The 17,148-nt window shown below is 40.8% G+C and overlaps 1 protein-coding gene across 3 annotated transcripts; it reads left to right on the top strand.

Moving 5' to 3' along the window:
- The first annotated feature begins 4,715 nt into the window (after positions 1–4,715).
- Positions 4,716–16,719, top strand: LOC120467714 (deubiquitinase DESI2). 3 transcript variants are annotated; one of them, XM_039656168.2, is made up of 6 exons: positions 9,210–9,894; positions 9,990–10,164; positions 11,174–11,246; positions 14,230–14,323; positions 14,401–14,542; positions 14,670–16,719. In XM_039656168.2, exons 2-6 carry the CDS (start codon positions 10,126–10,128, stop codon positions 14,916–14,918), a joined length of 597 nt encoding a protein of 198 aa, XP_039512102.1. In that variant the 5' UTR covers positions 9,210–9,894; positions 9,990–10,125; the 3' UTR covers positions 14,919–16,719. The 3 variants fall into 3 exon arrangements, with proteins under 3 accessions (XP_088973300.1, XP_039512102.1, XP_039512100.1); XM_089117174.1 differs by lacking the exons at positions 9,210–9,894; positions 9,990–10,164 and adding an exon at positions 4,716–4,738; XM_039656166.2 differs by lacking the exon at positions 9,990–10,164.
- Positions 16,720–17,148: the final 429 nt, after the last annotated feature.

Here is a 17,148-nt window from a genome sequence, read left to right as displayed (position 1 = left end):
CTGCTGCTGGGGCTTCACAGGAGCGGGGGATGCCCCAGGAGGTCGACCTAAGTGACGAGCGGATGGAGGGTCTGCGACCAGTGAACGGATGGGGCAAAGCTGTCAACCACGTCGCCGAATAACCAAACCTGGGACAGAGGGGCATCCAGGAACCGATTCTTAATGGTGTCCCTCATATCGGCCAGGTTGAGCCAAAGGTGGTGCTCCTGGACCACCAAGGTGGACATCGCCTGACCAATGGAACGTGCGGTTTCCTTCGAAGGGGGCAACACAGCCGAATCCTCATCTCCAGAGGACTGAAGCTCCCCCTACAATGCTGTGATCGACATCTGATCATCAAGCAGAGCCCCAAAGGACATGGCTGGTTGTTGCAGCGCTTGTAAGGTGTGAGGGACCCAAGGAGATTGCCTCAGCGGGGAAGTCCTCACATTAATCCTCAGATCACCCTCAGATCACCCTGACCATGCACAAAAGTAGGTTTATTTTGAGGTCCAAAATAAAAGCTAGATCGGGACATAGGCGAGGGGACTGCACCTCCCTTGAGGTAAGCAAGTCTCAATCTCAGCACAGTCATAGTCATATTCCCGCAATGAAAACATGAACTATTCACAAAAGTTGCCTCAGTGTGCTGAATGCCCAACACGAAAAGGAACTATTGTGACCATCTGCTGGCGCCAGGGAATGACCGCATCCATAAACGCACGAGCGGAAAGACATCCTGAAACATCCTGTTGCTCTTTTAGTGAAAACACAAAAATTCAGTGTCAAAGTACCCAAGGATAGCCGTGGTGTAATCGGGGTACACTCTCAAAGAGGAACGACCACCAAGACCGACACACACACACACAAGCAATGCTGTAAAAATCCTTGAGGCCACCACTGATCGCACAGTCACACCAGCAGTGGATACAGAGTCTTGCTTTTCTAGAATCTTAAACATTGCATCAGTCTGCAGAACTCAGTCAGACGAAAGCTCGGCTCCTAAGTGAAAGACAATGTGTGCGCGCGCCCGCTTCCTGTTTATACCCACGCAATGGATCTGTGATGATTTCACTACTAGTTGGCGATCAACAGGCTCAGAATTTCAATAGAATTTTAGACTACTCTCAAAATTCTTAAAAACAAGCTGGATATTTAGCATCATGGCTCACTTACAAACACACACACACACACACACACACACACATGATCTTAGTAATTTATATGAGTTTGGAACAACCAACCAACGGTTACCAACGGATTTCGAAGCTGCTATACCCACGCTGCGGAGTGGGGCATGTGATGCGATCCCTGAAGTGGTCCCGATTACATTGTCACATCGATGTTACGCCGCACGTGATCGACTGAAAGGGAACTAAAATTTTAATAGTAGGTACTCAATCAAAACTGCGGAATTGTGGAAGTTTTACACTTACTATCGCCGACTCTGTTATCTTTCTTTCTTCTCAGGTTAAGAGTCTGAGTGTCATCCTGTATTGATAAACTTCAGATGGTTCAGAATTCAGCAGCTCGGATCATTACACAAACACTGTTGAATGAGCATATTACTCCAGTTTTAGGGAACATTCATTGGTTTCCAATCAGATTTCATATCAATTCAAAATTTTACTTTTTACTTTTTGTAAGGTGTCCTTGAGTGTCTTGAAAGACGCCCAACAAATAAAATGAATTATTATTATTACTACTAGCTAACTAGCTTTTGACAAATCACTCACTCTATATACTGTAAAAACAAAAACAAACTATGCATACTATATAGTATGTTTACATTTTACATAACATTTGTATTGTTCATTATTGTGTACAGTCTGATATCAAATATAGCTATATATTGTTTTTTTTTGTCTGTGTGGCCATTCATGCCACAAGCTAACTAGCTAACTTTCTAAACCGCAATGTAACAACTAGCCATGAAGCTAAATGCTAATGGCAGCTAACGTTTAATGTAGCCTTTAGTTATCCTTACTAGCCTACTATCTGTCTGACATGAAAAACACTTCAAGGACCACACCAGGCTTCATACAAGTTTATTTCCAATGATTCCTCGCTCCAAACGTATCAGCATTTATTCTCATATCTATTTCTTTACCTAACAAGTCCAGTTGAAATTTTGGCAATTTCTCAACTTCCGGTTGAAGCTTATTGAACATATAGGACACATACCTCTATTAGAGAATAATATCATAAGCATTTAAAAAAAGTAAGTCTCTACTCTCTACCCCATACCTGTGAGGAGTAATGCCGTTTAAAGAAACCACCGACATTAGCTAAAACGGCTAAAGCTAGCTAAGTAAACTAGTAGAGAATGAATGCTGCTGCTACAGGGATATGTTTGGGATGAGGAATCATCAGAAATATTATTGTTTGAAGACTGGTGTGGTCCTTTCAGTTAATTACAATTACAGTATCCATATTACCATTCTTTTCCCAAAACTCTGGGGCAGACCTACCGGTATATTAGTCACTATCACTTACCACAGACAATGATGAGCAGCTTCGAAGTCTGTTGGTAACCGTTGGTAACCATTGGTTGGTTGTTCCAAACTCATAAAAATTACTAAGATCATGTGTGTGCGTGTGTGTGTGTGTGTGTGTGTGTTTGTAAGTGAGCCATGATGCTAAAAATCCAGCATGTTTTTAAGAATTTTGAGAGTAGTCTAAAATTCTATTGAAATTCTGAGCCTGTTGATCGCCAACTAGTAGTGAAATCATCACAGATCCATTGATTTTGTTTGGATTTTTATAATTTTTTCTGTGTAATGAGTATAGTGTTTGGTGAAAAGAATGGCATATTGCCTGATGTCATAACTTAAGGGAATAGTTGATTGCCAATGATGTAAAGATGAAAATAGTGGAAAATAAGTGAAAAAACGCCTGTTTTTTGCATTAAATTGATGCGAAATCATGTAGAAATGTGTTTTAAGAATTATTTTTTCAGTGGATGTTGTCTGCACATGTGTTCTGTGTATCTGGAATGCATTTATTGAGAACCTACCCAACCCACTAAGAATTTGATGAAAAAAATAATTTTTCACATTTTTCTGTTAAAAAATAAAGGGTGCGTACACTAAAATGCCCACAATTTTTTTTCGCGATATTTCCGGCAGAGCAGACCCTCCAATTATTTGTTCTTAGGGTCAAAGTTAACAGAAAAAACACAAATAAAAAGTATGGCAGACCATGTCAGGTTCAACCCATTTTTGAGACTTTGGCTCCCTGACTATAACTGGAGGCCAACAGACAAAGTAATCTCGTCACTTGATAAATTTCGGATTGAGCCACTGTAGTCACTTGGACTATTTCAACGATGTCTTTAATAACTTTTGGTCCGGCAAGTTTGGCTTAGAAGCCTATGGTGGAGGGATCCAGCTCTGTTTTAATAAAAAAAAAATCTTAATTTGTGTTCCAAAGATGAACAGTTGCACCTCAATGCAGAACATGAGATCCACGGGGAGGAGTCGGATCACGATCCAAGGGGTGGAGATGGGTAGGATTAGGGTTGGGTTTAGGGATCAGGGGGCGGAGTTGGTTCTGTTTAGGTGTATGTAAAGGCCAATTTATACTTCTGCGTAGGGTGCGCGCAGTAGGTACGGCGTAGCATACGCACAGACGCGTCCCATACCGCGTACCCTTCGCCGTCGCCTGACGCGCACCTCTTCAAAAATGTAACTACACTACACGTCGCGGACCGCAAGATCGGTGATTGGTCGGCTTGGTAGCATCGTATTTCCTCCTATGCATTTCCGCACGTACCTTCTCACGCATTTCCACACGTACCATCTCCTCCGACGTCTTCTCTCATTTCTGCCTTTCAGTTTTAGTAATTTCACTAAAATGAACTGTTTTTCCACCCCAATAAGCTCCTACTCCAACATGATCCACTCTCTTTCAGTCGCTATTGCTTGTAGTAACCTAGCCGCGAGGAATCTAAACACAGTGGAACATTAAAACCCTCCGCCGCCTCCTAGCGTTTCGGAGCAGTACTGCAGAGCAACCAATACCTGAACGCAGAAGTATAAATTCCGCAGTGAGGACCATCTCAAGATGAACGAAAGTCTTACGGGGTTGGAACAACATCAGGGTGAGTGATTACTGACAGAATTTTCATTTTTGGGGTGAACTAACGTTATCCCTTTGACCTTCAATCACACTTATGTTTTCATCCAACGTTGTGAATTTAAGGCAAACTTGGAATAAAGCAGTTTCCATCCCATGTGTTTACAAAATCTTCACATTTTAGGTGCAGTGAATGAAATTCGTCTGCTGGTCTAGTACATCCAATCACATCCACTGTTGACGCAAAGTCACGTGATTTATTTGGTAAAGGAGTTTCCTTTGTAGTTTATGCGCATGTCGTTTTTTCATATATAAAAAAGCGCATTTTTTGAATGTATGGGCATCTTGGCGTTTCCATCCATCGTTTTTATGTAATGTAATATCCCAAAATAGGCACACAGAAGAAGCTCCATAAGTGTCTTCACAGACCCCTTCCAGATTTCACAGGAATTCTGATTTCTTAAAGGGATAGTTCTACTGGTTCTACTCAACAAACCACTTTCAACCAAAGTTGTAAGCCTCAGTTTTATGAAGGGACTGTTTTGAGTGCTTTGGTTGTGGAAAAAAAACACTGAATTTACCACTTTATTTACAAAATATTCATCTGTAAAAAATATATCAGATTCAATGGAAGGACATCCGAAGATGAATGAAAGTCTTGCGGGTTTTAAACAACATGAGGGTGAGTAGCCTAATTAATGACAGAATTTCCATTTTGGTTGAAATAACCCTTTAAGATGAAAATGTCATAATAATTATAGCTTTATAATATAACAGTTTGAGTTAGATATGAATAAATAGACCTAAATATATTTACTGTCATTATAAAGCACAGCTACATCATTGGTCAGAGCAGGTGAACAGTAGGCTACAGAATTAAATGAGTGGGTGTTTGCGTGCCTGTGTGCATGTGCTCTTGAATACAGATACAAAACATTTTGATGCTGTGACAATAACTGGGTTCAATTGCTTATGTGAGGGATGGATGAAATGCAGAGAACTGCTCTGCATCTGTGTCCCAATGAGATGACTGACTCACGATAACATGCTGTATGTGTGAGTGATGGGCTGTCTGCTGCTATCTCTTTGTCTGCTGTCTGAGAACGGAAGCACATGCCTTTGACAAAATGACTGGTATGTGCATGTTTGTGTGTGGTTGTGTCTGTGTGTAGTTGTACTCCTCATCAGAAATCAATACACTCAAAGGCAGCAGTGGTTGAATGCACTTAAGAGAGAAACAAAAGAGAATGATAATGCCGGACTTCCTCTGCTGGAGTCTTATTACATTATGGCTAAAGCAGAAAGAGCGGTGGCATCATGGTTTAAGATTTTACTTATTTACATTTACTTCTAATGTATTTAGAATATTGAATAATCAGTATTCTAAATGCATTCATAAAAAGACACTATAATGCTGTTTCATTAATTACATGACATCAGCATGGCTAAAACATGTCTAACACATTCCTTAATGCACTTATGTAATCTACTAGACAAGACTTGGTAACATTTTTCAAGAAAAAGGACATTGATTCAAAAGCACATACAATCTAACAATGTTGCTCAAACACCATCGTCAAAATAGCCTGGTAATACCAAACTCTGCTACTTCGCTTTGCTTTGTAGACAAAGTCTGGCATGGCTTAATTGAAAAGTGTTTTCTTTCTCTCGGGGGCGCTTGTCTGAAGTATAAAATCATTGGTTACTCGTAAGCCAATCAGATAACGTTTGGTTACGTTAACGTTTTGTTACATTAAAGTTTGCTCCTTAACCTGAGTGCAACCAAGGGGGACATAATCACAACTAAAGCCTTGCCGGCCTTTGACGTTTCTCACTGACGATCGGTAGTTGAAAAATTGAGAGTAGGGCCACAACATGCCATCACAACAACCATTCAAAATGTTTAACAAATACTCTTCTTGTTCAGGCTTCAGTTTGCAAATGCTGGGAATATTCTCCACAACAGAGTGAATTGCATCCCGTGTCTCCATATCAACGGTCGTTTTCGACTTCCCTAACCTAAAATACAATCTTAAACTCGGTGCTTAGCGTCTACATCACGGCTCTCAGCCCGCCCTCAGTTCGTTGATTGCCCGACTGTTTTCAGGCCGGAGGAAAACGTATCGGTTACCTAACGTAACCTAGGTTCTCTCTAGGAGAGAGAACGAGTATTGCGTAAGTTAGCTTGCGCTACGGGAAAGATCCATCTTTTCGAGATATTGATTTTATAATTTTGTATTCATTGTCAATGCAGTGCAGCAGCTAGCAGACCTAGACCAGGCTGTTTAGCGTACTCATAGGCTGCCCTGTGGGAACTGCAGCAGCCTACCACTGAGTGGGCATGGCTTAGTGTATATAAGCAGGGCTCAGAGGCTGTTTCTCTGGTTTTTTTCATCGACTGAAGTGAAAATCGCTCGTGGCACGAGCATGGCTGGTCACACAATACTCGTTCCCTCTTCTAGAGAGAACCGAGGTTACGTTAGGTAACCGATTCGTTCTCTTACGAGAGGTTCTCTCGTATTGCGAGACAAGTTAGCTTACGCTACGGGAACCCTTTGTCAATGCCATGCACACCAAGCGTCCACACATGAGTCCCAGTTTTTCCCAAGTGGGAAAATAAGGTGGCCAGCAACGTGGGCCAGCACTTGTACAAAAGCACTCATAGGGAATACAAAGTGGCGCCGCCAGTCTGTATAAGCATATACATCATGACTTTTGTGTAAACATACACGCCACTTTCGAGTCAAGTGGCGTGTTATCTCCATGCATTTTTAACTAACCGCGTGTATGCGTGTATGTCTACGCCATTAACGTCCGAGTGATTCCGCGTGTCAGTACACGCCGTCAAATTTTCCGCGTGAAACAAAGCAAAATGTAGATCTACATCTGGGGAGCTAACTTTTTTTTTCCTAGGATGGCAAGGGAACAGTCATAAATGCCATTAACCCCAGGGGTTGAGGTAAGTCATATATTTATATATACAGTAATAACGTTAAGTCAACGGCGTTCATAAACATGCTAAAAAGCGATTATGCGTCTTGATAGCACGCCAAAAATGGAAATACGAATTGGCGTGTCATACACGCGCTACTTCATGAGATCAGTCTGGCATATAGCACCTACCCATTCGTGCAGCTCAACCAGACGAGCGAAGACATGTGAGAGCAGCCTGCACACGATCATATCTGGACAGAACGTACATCTCACTTGAACTGACAGAAGTTTTGCCTGCAGAGCGGGAACTTCTAGGTTATAAAACCTGACAAAGGTGGACGGGGAGGCACAGCCCACAGCTACACATATGTCGTGAATAGAAATTCCGCTGGACCATGCCCACGATGAGGCCATGCCTCGAGTCCTGATGCCCAAGGGGCATTCTAGACCTTTTGATGCATAAGCGTGAGCTACAGCGTCCACTATTCATCTGGACAGGCTTTGTTTTGAGGCGGCGAGACCCTTGGTGCGTCCACCAAACGAAACGAAAAGCTGCTCCGAGCGCCTGAAAGGGGCGGAGCGTGCAGTGTAAATCCTCAGCCCCCTGACTGGGCAGAGGAGACTGGCCCGAACACAAGACACGCAGCGCTGACGCTTTTGTCTGTGCATCATTTGGAGAACACAGACCATTTAGACACATAAAGCTTTCTGGTAGAGGGAACTATAGACTGCGTAATCGTGTTCATCACTCCTTCTGACAGGGCAATGGGTATCCATTGAAGAACCATGCGCGCAAAGACCAGCGCCAAGTCTGATTCTCCCAACGCGGAGCTATGAGGAGCACAGAGTGGCACATTTTTCCTGATCCTCTTGATTACCTGTGGTAACAGAGATACCGAAGGGAAGGTATACAGCGTGTGGCCGAACAGGCGCCATAGTTTCTGGACTGTTTGGGAGTGCAGGGACCATTCCCCTGGAGGAATGTTATCCCTGGATAATTTGTCTGGGCCGTCGTTCAGGTAGCCTGGCACATGTGTATCTCTCCACGAAGGCTGGTGATGCTGAGACCAAGTGAGGAGGCTCTGACGGCCTTTGAGAACCGCGCTTCTTTTGGCGCTTCATTTTAGCTCGCACGAATGGCTGAAGGTGGCGAAGACGGCCGGCTTCTTCAGGCGCTGCCTTATGCTGGCTTGTCACTTTCTCGACGGCGGCTTCTCTCTAGATCCAGCGGTGTGTAGAGCTTTGCTGAAGAGATGAAAATCAGAGAAACAGCCTCCGAGCCCTGCTTATATATGTTAGCCACGCCCATAGTTGCGGGCTATGACACTGTGAAGACACAAGTGTCCTTCATTGGACATGATGTCATGTCGGGCTCAATGGTAGGCTGCTGTAGTTCCCGCAGGGCAGTCTATGAGTACGCTAGACAGGCTGCTATAGGTCTGCTAGCTGCTGCACTGCGTTGACAACGAATACAAAATTAAGGGTAATTTTTTTGGCTTCAATATATCGAAAAGATGAATCTTTCCCGTAGCGCACAAAAGGGAACTTAAATAGAGCCAAAGTTTGAAGTCTGACGTAGTCAGGCTATCATCAAATACTCAACCTATGAAAATGGACAGCCTCACCATGTAATGGGTTATACAGTAAGCATTAAAGCCATCTCCCTGTCCCCCTCTCTGTCACTAATAAACCCTCTGAGAGCGATGAGCATCGGCTTAGATGAGCTCCTGTAATAATGCACTGTCAAAAAATTGTCAATTCACAGTAAACAATGGAAACACAATGTAACTGTAACCAAAAATATCCTTAGCTCTAAACAAATGCGGGAATTCTAGCAATATCTTCTTTATCCATAAAATATAAGGTGGTTCTATATTTTTCTTTAAAAACATATTTGTATCAACATTTCACTGTAATCTATAGCCTATGGATTGCCTTAATACATTTTTTTTAGTAAATTATAAGGCCATGCAGAATTTTACAAGTAAAAAGTTACTTCTTTTGCAGTAAAATAACATGTATTGTATTTTAAAATATAATTTAATATATTTTTGTTTGTTTTATATATCACCTTATATGTTATAGTTAGTAACCAATGATCAGGTAGCATTTAGGATTATTATTATTATTTTACAGTTTGATGTCTATGTCGGTTAACATATTCTTCACATGCCATTTTATTTGGAGATCGGAATACGCATCGCCCCCGCCCCTATAATAACGCTTAGCGCGGATGGAGGAGGGGGATGATGAACGCGCCGCGTATTGATCGTGATGATGATGATGTAATAAGCGCACGCTCCGCTGATTCCGCTGATCTAGTGCACGCTAGATTCTTCACGCTCGCGACCCGGCTAGAGTGATGTCACCATCAATAGAATGAACCGTGTTTAGGAATTTTCACACCGCCTCCGTGCTGCTCAGCGCGGCCTCCATGAGGACAAACCCCGGGACTGCGGCGCTGATGGCTGTTGGGGTCGGAACTGCACCAAGCTCCCTTCGACATCACATCTGCGACCCCAGCGCTCAGACAAGCGGCAAAACCCGTGCGAGCGCGCGCTTCTTTACAGCAACATTCTATATGGAATATTGGTCATCTTAACGGGAATTCGAACTCCTGATTTGGCTGACTGCCATCTATCATCTGCGCCCTTTCAGGACTTTTTTAGTGTCTACCATTGAAACCCGGTGAAATAGGTCTTATTCGGTGCCTGACCTCTCTTCCCCTCGCGCTTACCGGAGACTGTCCCCTCTCTTCCCCTCGCGCTTACCGGAGACTGTCCGCGCGCTGCGCACTCAGAGGCCACAAGTGCCTGTTTTCTCTGGCGAGACTCACCATTGATGGAAACTGATGCCCTGTTGCCTTTCCTCTCCCGTGCCTACCTCTGCAGCCGCTGTTTCTCGGTTAGTAACTCGACTAGGCCCACGACGAACCCAGCTAAACATCTCACAGAATGACTGTCTGATGGATAAAATGTAAGAGTGGGTCATTTATGTAGTGTTTTGGTCTTTTGGATGTTGGAGTGGCGACTTTGCTGTGTTTTAACCTTTTTTGGATCCGAAACCCGGGTGCGCGAGGGGCTCGAGAGCAATAAACGCCCGTTATTTTAAGGGACCGCGCGCTTCTCTCTCAGGATGGCAAATGAGCCCGTTATTCTTAATGTGTATGACATGGTAAGAACTTTAACCCTTTCATTATTTCATCATAACACTGTTTTAAATAAACCAAGCTCATTTTGGTCTCTAATTTTGCATTTTATAAAAGAACTATACAAAGACTTTAGGAATGGTGGTCATAGTGTAGTGATGAAGAATCTGGGCCGCTAACACAGAGGTTTAATTTTAAAAGCACGTTTACAAAGCTACTGTGAAGCATATCTGACAGTGATATAGATGAGAGCGCGTGTGTTTTTACTCCCTTGCTCTAGCAGGCGCTGTAACCCCATTACAATCTAAACACTCGCATCAGACAAAACAGTGATTGATGTTTATTAATGAAGTAACACTTGTCATTAAAATGCTGTGTATAATTTTATTCATTATTATGTAATAAAACCACAAGACAGACATTTTAACATCAAGAAAGTGACTAAAGGGTTGGCTACACATGGACTTATTAGTTTATTTTACATTAAATAAGACGCTATCTAAATATTATATCCAAATCGGATGACGTGGCATTCAAAGTATGTATTATAAGTTAATTCATGCATTCCCCTGTACTGGAATACACACTCCATTTAAAACACTGGGGTGGGATAGACTAGTCTCTGTACATTAAATCATGTTCTGCATGTTCTATTATTCATGAAGGGCAGCTGGTGCGCCTTTTTGGAAGGGGGGGGGGGTATTGAGGGAAAACATGTATAGGAGGCCAAAAATGTGCCCTTCATTCTGTTTTTTGGGGCGAACTAACCCATTAGAGCTTATTGTGTGTGTGAGAGAGGGTTTTGCACCATTCATTGATTTGAATGCCTTGTATATAGCTAATATGATGCAGAAGATAGATAGATAGATAGATAGATAGATAGATAGATAGATAGATAGATAGATAGATAGATAGATAGATAGATAGATAGATAGATAGATAGATAGATAGATAGATAGATAGAGAAACAAAGACATTTGCTGTTAATTAAAACATGATTGTATGCTGATGTCGTTCTCCCTCTTGCTCTCTTAGTACTGGATAAATGAGTACACCTCCACTCTGGGTATTGGAGTCTTCCACTCAGGAATAGAGATCTACGGCAGAGGTAGAGTGACATTAAGTTTTTTCAATTATCTTTTTTTTTTTTTTTTGCATCAAACTCTAGACCTCTACTGGAACCTCAGTCCTATTTGTAAAAAACGCCATTACACACAGTGGGAAGGGTTTCAGCTACTGGGACTACAATTAGTGGACATTGTAGATAGTTAGTTTCCATTACTGATATATTTAGAGTGTCAAATAATGGGTGAAGATAATTTAGATCTAAATGAGCAACTGAAAAATTCATCATTTCATTTTTTTATTTAAGTAGTAGTAATTGGAGTGGCCACAAATAAAGCTGCATTCTGTAGCTTTTGGGGGGTTAAAAATTATCATATATATGATAAATATATATTTGAGAAAATACATAACCAGCCAGTGTTCAAAACTATCTGTTTGCTTTAGCTTGATTCAAAGCGGTAAGCTTGTAATAATGGTTTTAATTTACATTTTACATTTATTCATTTAGCTGACACTTTTATCCAAAGCAACTTACAATTGCTATATATGTCAGAGGTCTCACGCCTCTGGAGCAACTAGCAGTTAAGTGTCTTGCTCAGGGACACATTGGTGTCTCACAGTGGATTCGAACCCGGGTCTCTCGCACCAAAGGCATGTGTCTTATCCACTGCGCCATCACCACCCTGTAATTCCAGTGGTACTGGTGGTTTTTCACAGGACATTGGTGCATGTCTTTGTGTCATTCGTCACATCTGTACACATAAAGAAGGTGTCTCTGCTAGAAGGCTGTATTGCGTGTGAGGATGTTGGAGGTGGAGATTTATAGACTTTTCTCACAGCACTTGATATAATTAAACTTATCAATTTGATGGTGGATCCAGGAAGGTTCACACGACAATCACCAGTGACAACTAGAGATTCACCCTTTGTAAAATGCAAAAGACTTCGTTCGGACTGCAACCGGACCCATGCGAAACAACGATAAATATCGGAAAGACATTACATGTAGTCATGCAATGCTGACGTTGTTAACTAACAATCTGAGAACAAAGAACAATTTGCTTGGTTTTGTGTGATATGATAACTTATAAGCGATTGTTAGTTTTAATTAGCACGATTTACTGCAATGTCAGAACCAGAACAAAAAGGGATGTTTCTAAGTAGTTCAGATGACATTTTCTGGTGAAAATTATTATGTTGGTCATAAGTCCAAAAAGAATAATCTGTGCTTCTGAATGCCAGTATCCACACCGGCGCGGTGATTGACAGCCTCAGTCTCCTCATACAATGAACAAATGTGTTCATCCGCACTGTGTCAAGGGTGTTGAAGTACAACTCACGTAAAGTTGATAATTCCGTGAATTACTGCAATTGCAGATTTCAAACAGAGATGGCGACAAAGGGAAAAACTGCAGACTGCAGCTTTAAGTAATGGAATATATACACATACATCACTTTCTTCCTTGTTGTTGTACATGTTTTTGTTCATTCAATGGTCACCCAAGCAATCACTGTTTTCTGAGCCTTGTCACTAGCATTTAAAGACCTGCGTAAGGTTTGCAAGTGACTTTACATGACCTACAATTGGCAGTGGACTGTTGTCTGTGTCTGTCGTGAATGATGGAACACAACAGAAAAAAATAAACTGTTGCCAATTCGTAATCTGAGTCATAAAGTAACAGAGAATATGCTGTCTTCTGTCATGATGTACTTTTTTTTTTACTCTTTCACACACTCTGCAACAAGCAGCAGCTTTGATACAGAGCAGAGCATAGGCAGCTCTGAGGAGTGAGGACTGCCATGATTTGTGGGATCTTTACTCTAGCCTCTCATTAATACACAGATATATGTCAGAATAGGGGGGAAAAGATGATTGCAATAGATTTATGATGTTTATGTGATGTATATCCAAGTCAAATGACTTCCCGAACAAGAAAAACATTTGGCTTGATTTTGTTAACCGGGAATTGATTGGATAGATGATGTGCATCGATAACAAAACAAAACAAGAATCGTCAATTTTGATTTCTTACCGATATTAAAGCAGGGCCTTAACAAAAAGTAATTCACTTTAAAAAAAATTTTTTTTGCTGATAATCTTTTCTTCAGTCGAAAAGAAATGACTGTCGTTTTTGTGTCATTTGGTTCATTCAATGAATGAAATGAACGAATTGACTCGGGAAAAGATTTGTTCATTTTGATGAACGATTGCGAACAGGAGAATCACGAACAGAGCAAGGTGACCATTTGAGCTTATAAAACTTAAACTTTGTTATTTATTTATTAAATGAGCAATCGTTTCGCTTGATAAGACCCTTATTTATCATCTGGAACCGTTTAAAGCCCTTTGAACAGTTTGCAGTTTGTACTGAAAGTGTCTTTTGGACCTTGAACCGTTTGGTTCCCACTGAAGTCTTTTATATTGAGAAAAATCCTGGAATGTTTTCATCAAAAAACGTAATTTCTTTTCGACTGAAGAAAGAATGACATGGGGGTGAGTAAATTATCAGCAAAAGTTTTTTAAAAAGTGAACTACTCCTTTATTAACCACCATAAACATTGAGGGGGACAAAATGGCCAAATTTGTTCCCACCAATATTTGATATTCGTGATGCTGCTCTGTTTGTTGTTAGGATGAGAAAAAGTAAAACTTTTAGGCTGGTTGCCTCTGCAGTCTAACTGTGCTTTTCAATGTCAAAATGAAAATGAAAATTTTAACCACAAAAAGGAATATTCAGGAGAATAATAATTTATGTAACTTGATCTGATGAGACAAGAAATATTTGTTTTTGACATAATAGGCATACAAATAAGAGTGAATTTTTGCATGTTTTAAAATAAAGATATTATTTGCTAATAGCTTAGATTGATTACCGGCACTATACAAAGTACATTGGTCCTCCCGATAAGCAATACAGCCTGGATTTAAAGTGAAGTATGCTGATCTTGTAAAAATTCCTTCTAAAGTTACAGTCATAAAAAATGTTCACTACCTACAGAATCATTTGCTGTTTTGTCTCCATTAGAGTTTGCATATGGCGGCCATCCATATCCCTTCAGCGGCATTTTTGAGATCAGCCCTGGAAATGCCTCAGAACTGGGGGAGACTTTCAAATTCAAGTGAGTTTTACAGAACCACACAGACACACACGCTATTAGCCATACAAACCATATCACAAGTCCTGTTTTCTCTACAGAGAGGCTATAGCTCTGGGTACAACAGACTTTGCAGAGGAGGACATTGATAAAATAATGGAGGAGCTGGGAAAGGAGTTCAAGGGAAACGCCTACCACCTGATGCACAAAAACTGCAACCATTTTTCATCCTCACTGTCTGAGGTCACTGTCTTTCTTTTATATATGATCTGAAGGCCATATTCAACTTCACTAACTGATGATGACATAAATGCTTGTAATTTTTCTACATTCTCACATCAATTTTTTTTCTCTCTCTCTCTCTCTATAGTTGCTGTGTGGGAAAGAGATCCCACGCTGGGTGAATCGACTGGCATATTTCAGCTCCTGTATACCATTTCTGCAGAGTTGTCTGCCTAAAGAGTGGCTCACGCCTGCCGCGCTCCAGAGCCATATCTGCATGGGCCTTCGGAAGGAGAACACACACTCCCACACACACGATTCCAGCGACGATGAGTCCTCATCTGCCCCAGAGGCAGCCGCTGGAACCTCTCACAGCTGCAGACACACCCGGGTGTGATCTCACACACACAGTTTTACGTTAATTTGAACACACACACACACACTCCAACCTCTGATCCTGCTGCTACAGCGCCTCCTGCTGGGCTGGGAGACCTCATGGCGTCTCTGAAAGGGGAAATCAAAGTCATGTTTTTTTTCTGTAGAGCCTACAGGGATTTAAAAACCTTGCAATGGTACTCTTAAAGTTTTAGAATTGTTTGTTTTTTACTAAGATTTTAGGGAAATCAAAACAGTATTTGCCATTTAGTGTTCTCTCTCTTATAAGACAATAATTATGAATGACGGGTGAACATGATGGACTACAGGCTCTTCAAAAATACTGATGTTTCCGTAGTCAATTCATTTCTGTTTGTCCCTTTGACTTTTAATCTCACCTGGGTGTTCTCTAGATTTAGCCGAGTTTGCTGTGTATTTAATTATTTTCTATTTTGTGATAGAATAAAACCGTGTCATCTGCAGAGGAATTTACATTCCCAACCTTACTTTTTTTCCCTCAGTGACTTTAGTAATATAAATCTGCTTTAATTTAATGATATGATGTCAAACTAATGCCATCTTTGGTTTGTTTATTTTATTTCGATATCTTTGGCTGTATTTGTTTTATATTTAAGTTGAAGTTTTTCAGTGAATTTACAATAAACGGGCCGATAACAGCACGTGTCTCACACACTGACAGCAGTTGGAAATTGCAGCCTTATAACTGTAAGCCATTGATATGCTGGACTCAACTGAAACAAAAGACCCCTGTTTTCTGTCGTTGAGGACACAAAGGGGGCATTTGTGAGAGATGTTTGGGGGTGGGGTGTGGGTAGTGTCTGCACATCAGGTCTGGTATCAGTAGGCCTAATGTACAACAGTGTTGTGGCTGACTGTGAGTGATTAAGAGAGGTAGGGCAAAGGTGTTAATTGTCATTTCTCTTGACTTAAGTTATTGTGCTTTCTGGACTGAAAAGAGTGATGTTGATGTTAAAATGAGTCATCCACACTTCAATACATGACTTTTGCACGGACTGTTGTCCTGACTTTCCGGCACCAGTTGCTAATTTGCCAAGTTCAGGCTGCAGATTTCTCTAAAATCATATTGTGTGTGATGGCCACAGACTCCAGTGTTTTAGCATTAGACTGATTCCATCCAGTCAGAAGATATCAAACACGTTTCTGCGTGACTTTTTTGTGTTTTGAAAGACTTGAGTCATGGTAGTGTGTGATCTTTAGTCATTTAGAATGGCCAGTTTTCCTTTGTAACCTTTTACAACATCAACAAGTGTATGATGCCTAGCGTTTTAAAATCTCTTCAGATTTTAAAAGTAGTGAAGTGTAATCCAGCATCAACAGTAAATGAAGGTAACAACTAAAGGTTGTATGGTATTTTCATTTTAGTAGATGCCTTATCTAATTTTCACAAATGAAAATCTAGAGCTCTAAAGAAAGAGATGCTGATTGGTCCTATAGCAATTTTCTTATTACGTCTTACCACAAATTTTGTTAGAAAAGTTGATTTTCAGTGTTTCATCAGCTGAAAGATTGACAGTTACACTTAAGAACGTTAAAATGTGTTTATTTATGAAATATTAAAAAAGGTGTATACATTGATTATGGTCCATATCAGAGTAAATTATACATCTGTCAGTATTATTTTGATCTTTCTGTGGCATTTTGCCTCTCATTGCAAATCTTCTCTAGAAGCCCACCTTTTCGCTCAGGATGGCATGGCATTGTAGATGGAAACACCACCCATGAGTCAAATGGGACATATGTTTTTGGTAAAGTATTTATAAAATTGAATTTTATATTTGAAATATGATTCTGTTTACTGTTATTTTGTCAAAGATATTATCAACCTGTAGAGCCTAATTCTTATGATGCTTTTTTGTTTAATTTAGTCCGAGGCCACAACAACTGAGATCTTTTAATACAGCAAAGACCCATTTTGTTGGCATTGCCCATTGATGCCATTTCTAGCCTCAATTAGTACTTCTTGTTTTGATGTGATGGAAAATTTCAGATATTTACAGATGAATATAGAGAATAAAGAAACTAAAAGGCCTTTCCCTGAATGTTATTGCTGTCACGGGGTGGAGAGAAGGGGCATTGTCATTTCTGAATATTTTTAAGCATTAATTAAATTAATTCACACATGAGAGCCATTGTTCACATGTGCCTTGATATGTTCAGTAGAAGCCTAAAGAAAATCAGGTCATGGAAACTTGCAGACTGGATCAACCCGT

This window comes from Pimephales promelas, chromosome 11 (assembly GCF_988280905.1).
Source record: "Pimephales promelas chromosome 11, fPimPro1.hap1.1, whole genome shotgun sequence".
Lineage (NCBI taxonomy): Eukaryota > Metazoa > Chordata > Actinopteri > Cypriniformes > Leuciscidae > Pimephales > Pimephales promelas.
This window is presented reverse-complemented; position numbering and strand designations above follow the sequence as displayed.